The sequence below is a fragment of the Acanthisitta chloris genome, unplaced genomic scaffold (genome assembly GCF_000695815.1).
Source record: "Acanthisitta chloris isolate BGI_N310 unplaced genomic scaffold, ASM69581v1 scaffold15863, whole genome shotgun sequence".
NCBI classification, from domain to species: domain Eukaryota; kingdom Metazoa; phylum Chordata; class Aves; order Passeriformes; family Acanthisittidae; genus Acanthisitta; species Acanthisitta chloris.
The window spans coordinates 83,372-93,878 of record NW_008665828.1 but is presented as its reverse complement, the minus strand read 5'-3'; the positions used below and the strand labels follow the sequence as shown (position 1 = coordinate 93,878).

The following is a 10,507-nucleotide window of genomic DNA, read 5'->3' as shown; positions in this document are numbered from 1 at the left end:
CTTTACCCATCCAGCATCCAACCCTGCAGACTACATTTTTTTGATGCTCATCTGTTCCTGAAGCACAGACCCAGCCAGCTGCCTCTGTCAGGGTCTAAAACAAAGGAGTCATTTCAATATAAAGTGAAACCTTTCTTTAGACAGCAGCAACCCCTGAGGACATTGTTCAGCGTTTCTGTGTGATTCTTACAACACTTGGCCTGAAATAAAGCCTGGAAGGTAAGTTTGTCCAGGAAATAACTGGTCCCATTTTGTTGCTCTTAAACCCTTTGTCCATCTGAAGTGCAGAAAAATGGGGAAAAAAAAAAAAGCAAAATTGCTGACAAAGGAGGACAAAACAAGACAGTCCTCCTGCCATGTCCTCTCATGGTGTCCTGTTTTAGCCAGGATGGAGTTAATTTTCTCAGTAGCTAGTGTAGTGCAGTGTTTGGATTCAGAGTGATAATACACTGATATTTTGGTTTTGCTAAATTGTGTTTATCCTAAACCAAGGACATTTTCTTGCTTGTGTCTCATGCTCTGCCAGTGAGAAGATACACAGGAAACTGGGAGGGAGCATAGCCAGGACAGGTGAGCTGAACCAGCCAAAGGGATATTCCCCCCATGGCACATCATGCCCAGGGTATCATCAGGAAGGGCTGGGGGAGGTTCAGGGCTGTACCTGTCTGTGGTGCTGAGCAATTGGATTGAGCATCACTGATTGTGTTCTTTTTATTATCCATTAGCATTGTAGCTCATTCTACTCTTTATTACTATTACACTGTTCTTATCTCAACCTACCTATTTTACTTTATTTGCTCCCCTCCCCATTCCTCCGGGTTGGGGGGGAAGGGGTGAGGAGGAGTGTGAGTGGCTGCTGGTTCTTGGCTGCTGGCTGGGGTTAAACCATGACACACAGCAACCAGTACTGGGCCCAACGAGGTCTGTGCAAGAACCATTCAGAAGGGAGCAAAGGACCTACTGACACAACTGGATCTTGGCACACACTTGTGCAAACACAGTGGCACCAGCCAGAGCCATGGAGGAGCTGTTTGGCTGTGGTTTCCTCTGGCTGTTCTGGGATCACACTTCCAGCCCAGCACAGGTGTGCACACATTTACCTGCCAGGGGATGAAGTGTGGCTGCAGCTTGGCTGGGATTAGTGCAGGCAGATGAAGAGGACTTGGCACAAGGAAGCCATTTCTGCACAGGACAGGTGTGCTGGCACTGCCCAGGAAAGTCACAGCCTTCTCATGCAGCACTGTGCTCAGGAATACTGTGTGAGAACCTGCCTGGGAAACAGGATTCACTTCTGCCCATCTGCATTGGCCTGGAGCATCCTAATGATTCTGTCCCAGGGCAGTGCTCAGAGGTACAATCACCACTGCTGCTGCTGCTTCCACAGTGCCTTCCACCCCAGAGCCCTCCAGCCACTCAGCTGAGCAAGGTTCATGTCATTTAGTTTTTGCCTTATGTCTGAGGAAAGAGATGTATCAGGTCTGAGGTAAGAGATGTGTCAGGAACCAAAGTGACTTGCTTATTAAGTGTTAGAACTGTGGCCACAAATCCAAGCATCTTGTCACTGGAGACCTCTGTTCCTACCATCCTGCCTTCTTATTTACTAAAAGCCAAATATCCCTCCAGGTTTTTTCCCATCTAGACCTCTGAAGGGCATAGAAGGAGCAATTCCTGAACAAGTCAAATTGCTCTTTCCAATCCTCTCTTTAGTGTTCATGAAGTCATTATTTTAGGGGGGAACTTCTAGATGAAAAAGGTTCCTCTACCCCTCAAAATCTCCTTTACAAAGGAAAAGAAGCTCTGATAATCCCATAGCTGATTAACCACAGCCTTTCTCTTCTGAGACTGCTTTTAAGCAGTGCTTTGGAAGTGCAGCTGAACTTGCAGATCACAGCAGCTCACCATCACTAACACTTTCACTCACCCCACACCACACTCTGCTTCACTGGCTCTTCCTCTCATGTCACATCTCAGCAGAAAACATCTCTTTTCTCCCTTCATTTTGCCTCTTCACTTCTTTCACTGCCTCAGCTATTAATAATTTACCCCTGTTGAGTGATTTGAAGCTGGTTTGGATTGTAAAACACTATACAAGAGGAAGCTGTACTGAACATTATCTGTAAAGCAAACAGATGAAGTGTATCTTTTGTCTCATTTCATGCACCCAGTGAGGCCACAGCCACGTGCACTGGTACCATGACCATCACAGAATCCTGCTGGGTAAGCTTTCAAGGAATTTAGGTTGCCTAAAGGTGCATTTGCCACCACATGCCCCAAAGGTTTCACAGGGAAGAGAAAAGCACATCTGAACTTGACCTTAAATTGCTACTGCGAAGAATTCTTCTCAACATGAGGTCACTGACAAACCACCTCTGTCCCCATGGGCATCCTGCCCAGCCATCGAGTCTCATCCGAACCCAAAGGTGACAGCAAAGTTGGCCACAAGGAGTTACCAAGCCAGAGGAGCTACCACCAAAATATAAAGCAACAGCAAAACAAGGGGCAGTTTTTTCAGAAGAAAACTGAGGAGAGAACAAACCACAAGAACTTGTAGACTGAGTTTGACTTCTGCACAGAGTCATCTCCAGCTATGTTGGGAGCTGACGTTCTCCATTCCTTCCCATTTCAGCCCTTCCTGTCAGTCATTCTGACAGAGTGGGAAGTTGGTGATACAAACAAGGAGACAAGCTCAGGAAAGAGAGAAGTTTGTTCCCCTTCAAGTTTTCTCTCACAAAAAACCACCAGATGCCACAGAACTCTAGAATAACCACTGTGACCTTATCTTGCAAGATAGCATGCCCTTATGTGTCCCACAGAGGGAGTGGAAGGCACTGATGCTTTGCCCTGAAGCAAGTCCTGAGCTAGGAGGACACAGCCAGAAAACAAATCCTCTCACTACCTCCCCACAGGACCATCCAACTGCACAAACAGCACACTGCCTGGCTGTGAGCTTGATGCTTTCTTATCAAAAGCTTCTTATATGAACAAAATTAAAAGTATATCCTGGCTCAAGAAAATCATCATTGTACATAGAATCATAGAATTTTGGGGGTTGGAATGGACCTTAGAGATCATCCAGCCCCAACCCCTGCCCTGGGCAGGGACACCTCCCACCAGAGCAGGTTGCTCAAGGCTCATCCAACCTGGCTGTGAACACTGCCAGGGTTGGGGCAGCCACAGCCTCCCTGGGCAACCTGGGACAGTGTCTCACCATTCTCACAGGGAAACCTCTGCCTAATATCTAGGAAAAAGTATACATGGCCCTTCTATACTTGTGCCACATTTCTTTCATGTTCATCACCTCTACTAGTCAATGTTTTTTCACAGCCATCACTTGGAGCCACATTTCAATGAGAAGGATGAGCCTAGTTCAGTGTGAAAAAAAGACATAAACATAAACCTCTGCTGTTTAGAGAAAGAAATGAGGCTGTGGTTACTAATAGTGTAGTTAAAGCTTACTACTAGCACAGGGTAGGGATGATGTGCATAGCAGCAGGGTAGAGACAGGCTGCACCATATGAAGCTGTGGAGAGAATGATCAAACTCTAACCAGGGCAATATGCAAGGGAACCATTGATGGGGCTAAAAGGCAAACATGGGGAGACTTGCTCAGGGCAGGGCAGGAGAAATATCATTCAACATTGGTAGGAGGGTGATGAACACTAGAAGGTGTAAATTCATGAAAGAATATGATTAGAAGATTCACAAGAGAGATTTTGCACTGCAGTGCAAGCATTGGCTCTGTTGGGAAAACAAGGGTTTGCACTACTAATGTTAAACACATGCTGTACTGAGAAAATAAAAGAGTTGCTTTTAGTCTTAGTGAGATGTGCAGCTGGTCTGGCTGCAAAGGGATCCAGGAAGACTCTGGAAGACTCTAAAACTGTCAGGAATAAGTAGCTGTGTGCATGAACTCTCCACCCTGCACAAGGTAGGTGTGTTAGCCTTCCCTGCCTGCTGGCACTTCTGCAGACTGAGGGTAGGAATGAAGGTTCACTAGTATGTGAAAGAAACAGCCACTGCACAAACGAATCAGCCACTAACAGATGTGTACTATCACACTGAGGCTTGCCCACCACTGGATACTTACATTTTCTCTGAAGACAAAAGCCAGGATTGCTGCTGAAAGCTCTGCCAAGAAGATCAACAAAATAAACATGAAGAACTGGAAAAGAGAAGATAAACAAAAATCACAGACATAGCATTAATTGTGTGCAATAGGTAGTAGGAACACAGGGGTTTGTTACATACCAAAGAGATGGAAAAAACAACTGAGGAAACATATTTTCCCCCTGACAACAAAAAAACCTATGGGACAGTCACCTGGAGCACACACAGTCCCTCTGACCTCAGCACAGGCTGGGGAACCTTGTAATGCTTCTGTCTTGTTCTAATGAGTAAAAGGGAATAAGGTTACAGAACCCACAACATCCCCTGGTAAATCTGCACCAGGTTAAATTGATCAAGGCTGTTTTGATGGAAAATTTATACAGCTGTGGACATGCTCACACAGGGTTAAACTGTCCTGACACCAGTGTTTGCATCACATGCACACACATCTCACCCCAGTATAAACTACAGCATTTACTGCAATGTAACCATGGCTTGTTTTGTAAGGAAGGACATCGTGGGTCTTGTACTCAAGTATTTACACCTGTGACCACAAATGAACTGTTTTCAGAGTATTCTGCATTTCAGGACAAAATCAGCCTTGGTGAACATCCCCTCCCACACCATGGGGTTGCACTGGGTAAGTATTAACCACAGAGAACCTGTACAGAGAGTTGATAACACATCATAAGAACTGAATTGGATTCATCCGTGTCCTGCATGGTACCCAGAGTGTGAACCTTCACATCCCTCAGTTCAGGGCTCGGCAGGAAGGACAGGCAGCAGATTAAGTAGGAGTGGAAGAAAAACAGGCAACCAGTTTTGAAGTAAAACCATTACACTTATGTCATCAGGACTTTAGGAAAGGGAAAGGAAAGCGAAGCAGAGAGGCACATGGCACATGGCAAACTGAAGCTGGAGCTGCATTTCCTCGTGTTACCCTTGTAACCTTCTGCTGCTTCCATCTAAAGGTCCAGTCTTCAGTCTCATGGCTTGTCTGGGTGATGCTGCCAAGGCTAAGTGATTCACCACACCTTTGTCATGGAGCTAACTCAGATGCACTTCAGAGGTCTCATCCCCAGAGAGACTAATCCCTTGCTGTGAGGGTGCTGTCCCAGGGCACTGTCCACCCAGTGAGCTCAGGGATTCTGGAGTGTTTCCTGCCCAGTGGCCCTGCTGGCTGCCACTGCAGCCCGTGGGCATGGCACTGCACAGCCAGAGGGGAAACCCAAGTACAGAGGAACAGAGTATTGAAGGGAACAAATCTCCCAGAGCAGGAAAGCCCTCACTGACATTGAAGAGTTCAGGACTGGCCTGTCCTTGGGACCAGTGCTCAGTTTGATACTTCATGCTGGTTTGATGCTGCTGCAGTCCATATGAAATGGCAAAAGGAACAGGGAAGGATGTGCTCTCCAACATCCTTAAACCAACAAATGGTGGTGCTGAGGGACAGCTCTGGGAACAGAGCAGTAAGTGGCTAGGCTCACACTCACACCCAAAATGGCATTTCTTTCCATTCTGGTAGACAAAATAGTGAGCTTGAGGAAACAAGTCATTTTATGTTCTTATAGCCACAAAGGGAAATAACCTGCCAAAAATTCAAACACCCTAAGAGTTAGCCCACAGGCTCCAAGGTGATTTTACAAAACTAAGGGAATATTGAGAAATTGACTCAGATTTTGGCACTGCGTGAGAAAAACAGAAGTGAAGGGAGAATCACATCACATGAAGGGTAATAAACATGTGGTACCTGTTATCACTGAAGGTGGGTGAAGCAACAAGTGAAAATAAACACAAGAGAAGTCTGGATATTTGTGGTTTTTTTTCCTGTGAGAAGGTTATAGAAGGCCTTTCTGAGACAAGGCAGACAGGGCCAGGAGCACAACTGTGATCCCCACGCAGCAGTGTCTGCATGGCTGTGCATCCTGCACCTCACTGATGGAGAGAGGATTCAAACGACCTGCTTGGAACAGGCACAATGTTGTTTTGTTGTCCACTAGCAGAGCTGTAAGTGATTTTTCCCCACTAGAAGAGCACACACACCACCCTGTCCCATTCGTCCTCCTGCTCTTGCAGTGGAAACAACAGAACAGGAGCCTGGGCTCAAATGACAAAACAAGGCAAGGCAGACGAGCAGGGACTTTGGTTTCTAACATAGTGCTGCTGCTTGATTTTGCTGAACTAGTTAACCCTCTAATTTATTCTTACTGCAAGAGTTTTCTGTGTGGTTTCTTTTTTTCCTGCTCAGAGGCTGTTTTAATTTCACCACAGGAGGGCAAAGAACAAGTGATGAGAGGGAACGATGCTTTACGAATTCACATCATCCATCAAGGGATCTCAGCACAGCCACTAAGGTCTAAGGTGGTGATCAAGTGATTAATCCCATCACCCTGCTAATTGCATTTCATTTACTGATTACTGGGAAGCACATGTTCACCCAAGCTCCAGCACAGGCCTGTGCAGAAGTGGAAGCAGTCATTCCCAGATTATCCCTGATAAGCTTCATTATCATTCCCAAACTGATTTACACTTACATTGTGCACTCTGCATTACAGAATTGCACTAGCTGCTGTAGAAAAAAAACACAAGCAGCTATTAGGGCTGATGAGAAAAAGAAGACGGATCATCAGTGTTACAGAACTTGCTCCCATTCTGCATTTTAAGGAGAGTCAAAACCTGCTTGTTATGTTTTGCTTCCCAAAATTAAATTGATTACTGATGTATGAGAGCACAGAACAACCAAGTGGGTAACACACAGGACACAGCAACCTCACAGGGAAATGCAAGCTTGAGGCCCCAGGTCTGAACAGGGGTCCCCCCCAGCCCCAAGGTGAACATCCTGAGGAGTGAGGGCTCTTCTGCTAGCCAAAAACGTTGCCTCAGCTCCTGGTGGTGGTTCACTGGTTTACCAGAAGTCTCCACAAATCACTGCTTCATGCTGAGTTTTCACAGCTCACCTACTGGTTCAGTTTTAGCAATGCTTTTCCAAAAAGAGCAGCAACTGCCTTTGACTCACAGGACCTGCACTGTCATGCTCACATGTTTCTGGGGCATTTCACAGGGTGCAAAGCAGAGTGTCTGAGCTTGAAACCAAGTCAAAGCAACCCAACACAGACTGTTCTGGCTGCAGAGCTGAACTCAGTCCTGTGGTACAACATTGGTGATCAACAGTACTCTGCATTCTGATTTCTGTGGTGCTGTTTTGCAGTCAGAGGATCTTCAGGGCAATCTAGAAGTTATTCAATGTCTCCTCTGCAGGCCAAAGTTTGTGCTTTTATTGTAAGCCAGGCCCAAACACTGGGAAATCTAGGAACACTTCACAGTCCTGTGCTTAATGCAAGACATTAGGCTCCATGGCGATGTTTTTTTTTGCCGTAAGACAAGGAGCTTAATGAAAAATAAAAGTCTTTACAGACACAGAAGGCAGAACCTAGAGAACATGCATTTGTGCATGTCTCCTCCCTTCTAGCCTTTGTTTACTCTTGGACTAAAAGCTTCAGACTTGCATTATGCATCACGGTGAAATCTCCCGAGCAGCTCTCTGGCTCATCAATTCTTTAACGACTTTGTAAGTGGACTTGATTTGATACAGCAACTTCTCCCCTGGTACCACCCCCACAAAGACTTACACTCTCTGTTTTGCAAATGTTCCCAGTCTCTCTGGCTTTTGGTCATGCATGTTTTGCCTCTTTCATGCCTAAAGCTTACTCCTGTCAGACTTTGGGTTTCACGGATGCTTTAACAGCAGCTGATTTGAGCATCATCTCTCCAGTCACCCCCACGCTTGGGAAGCACCCAGAGGCCAACAGAAAAGGCAAGGACACTTACAAAAAGCAGGAGGCATTTGTTCTCCCTGATGGCACCGCAGCAGCCGAGGAAACCCAGCAGGAAGAGCATGGCTCCCATAGCCAGCATGATGTAGGCTCCTGTGAAGAGCAGAGGGTTGGCAGCCACTATCTCTCGGAAACCTGTGGGATCCACAATCACCCAGATTCCAAGTCCCAGCAGGCATGCTCCTCCCAGCTGTCACAAGGAGAGGGAAGAGAGGAGATAGGTCAACATAAACCAACAGCTGCAGGAAAACTGGATTAACTGCTATTGTTTGATTCAAGGTGTTACCTTGGAGGATTTTTGTTTCCCTGTTGCACTGTGCAGGTGACTTCTGACACACAACTCTTAGTATCTCTTGCTCACTAAATGAATCACTTGCAGCTGAAGTGCCTTTCTTCCTGACACATCACTCTACCAACTGTTTCCTCCCTTCCTAATGCTGAAAGACAGAGTCTTCATCTGCTGCCACATCTAGAGAGGACAGCCCAGTGAAGGGGCACACACTAACCATCCCTGCCACGGAGCCAGGGTGGCTGGGCACTCCCAGCCTTCCTTTCACAAACAAGAACAACCTAGAATGCCTCTACATGTGGTAGGGAAATGACTGTTTCCAAGTGAAAACCTCAGTAGGGCACGAGGGCTAGAAAACAATTTCTTCTGCCATTCAAGGATGAACCATGGTCATCACTAGTTGCAGCTTTGCCTGTTGTCTCCCCTGTCAAGGACAGCAATAACAGAGAACAGTGACCACTGTGCTGTCTTGCTGACTGTCTGAGCATCTCTGGATATTGCAAAACATTCTGTGATTACTAGTGCAAAGCAGAGAGGGATATTCTGTATTGTGGCCACTTTCCCAAATTGCAGCCTGCCCTGCTGGGGAGCAGCAGGCTGCTGCAAACAAGAGGATTCGGGAAAGAAAGGGAATTCTAAGCACTTACAAATATAAAGAAATTGAAAAGAAACATCAGGTACTTCATGCAGCTTAGGCAATCTCCCTCCATGGTCTTCAGCCTCACTGATCCAATTCCTCCTACAAAACAACAGCACTTTCTTAGCACACTCATTTTTTATAGGAATGACACAGTCTTATCTCTATTTGTATTTCCCCCAAGATCCTGTGGTGCTTGTTGTACAGAAGAGCTCTTTTCTTACCTGAACAAGGCAACATAGCACAATCTTGGAAAAAATAACGATCACTGCTATGTCCCTTTGCATTCATTAAGGACTAGAGACAAACACAGATGTGAAGAGGAAGGTTGCAGGAGAGGAAAGGCCTTCTATTCTAAGGAAATGTATCAATTTCTGGAGACTATCCCAGCTGAAGTGTCACTGGAAACGTCCTTGAAGCTCTAAGCTGCACCAGTGCCAAAATATCACCACCACCTGGCATTGCTGCCAGCAATGGGCTCACAGCAACGTGGCAGCCCACCCTTTGGCCTGCAGGTGTGGAGACATGTCTCAGCATTCTTGCCTCCCTTCACAAGGAAATCTCTCCCAAAAGGATTTCTCTGTTCTCTACCCTCTAGCAGTATCCGACTCCTTTAAAGCAAAGTGGTGTGGTCTCCCTAGAGAACATACCTAACAGGAGGGGCCTCCCAGAAAATCCTCTCAGAGGAGAAGAGAAGGTTGTGTGGAGACCTCATAACACCTTCCAGGATCTGAAGGGGCTCCAGGGAAGCTGCAGAGGGATCTGTGTTAGGAACTGCAGGGACAGGACAAGGGGCAATGGGTACAAATTGTTGGAGGGGACATTTAGGTTAGATGTTAGGCAGAAGATTTCCCTGTGAGGGTGGTGAGACACTGTCCCAGGTTGCCCAGGGAGGCTGTGGCTGCCCTAATCCTGGCAGTGCTCAAACCCAGGTTGGATGAAGCAGGAGACTGGGACTGGATGATCTGTAAGGTCCATTCCAACTCCTAAAATCCTACGATTCTATTATTTCCACACTCTCTGCTCATCTAGGTAGAGCTGAAAAAGGGACAGTGTTGCAAGGAGACTGAAGAGGGACGTCGTGCTGCAGGACCTCATAGGTGATACAACAGCAGAGGAGCTGTGTGTTCCTTACCCTCTCCTGCACACCACAGCTACACCTAACCAGCCCTGGCAGAGATACCTAGAAAGCATCTGGCATGCAAACAGAGCAAGGTGGAAGCAACACTCACCTTTACAAATCTTGAGACTTGAAGCACAGTGTCTACTCTAGTCTTTAGTTGTCTGTGTGTCCCATGTACCTCTTTCTAGCCAAGTTTGTCCTGGAAGAGAAAAACATGCAATTACTGAAGTAGCTGATAAAGAGAAATCATGTTAAATACACAATTTATTAAAACACACCACCCTGATGAATATGCTCAGTCTAATTGCCAACTTAATTTAGTGTACATTAGCACTAATGAAGAGCTTTTAATACCCAGCAAGGGATTCAATTCTGGAGAATCTCTTTAACAATCATTGGGGTGTTTTAACTACCCACAGACTACATAGAAATCTATAGTGCCATTACACAGACACCTCATACCACAACAGGACCAGATTAATACCAGCTGCACCTTCAGGACTTTATAGGAGGTTCAG

The 10,507-nt window shown here is 46.2% G+C and overlaps 1 protein-coding gene across 1 annotated transcript in view; it reads right to left on the bottom strand.

Annotated features, from left to right (window-relative positions):
* TSPAN18 (tetraspanin 18) overlaps window positions 1-10,171 on the bottom strand; it is a 14,956-nt gene extending 4,785 nt beyond the window's left edge. Inside the window, exons 1-4 of the mRNA XM_009071903.1 lie at window positions 10,099-10,171; window positions 8,877-8,968; window positions 7,936-8,130; window positions 4,088-4,162 (exon numbers count right to left, since the gene is read on the bottom strand). Coding sequence (XP_009070151.1) covers window positions 4,088-4,162; window positions 7,936-8,130; window positions 8,877-8,939 — 333 coding nt within the window. The 5' untranslated portion in view covers window positions 8,940-8,968; window positions 10,099-10,171. The remainder of the gene's footprint in view (window positions 1-4,087; window positions 4,163-7,935; window positions 8,131-8,876; window positions 8,969-10,098) is intronic.
* Between the last annotated feature and the right edge of the window lie 336 nt (window positions 10,172-10,507).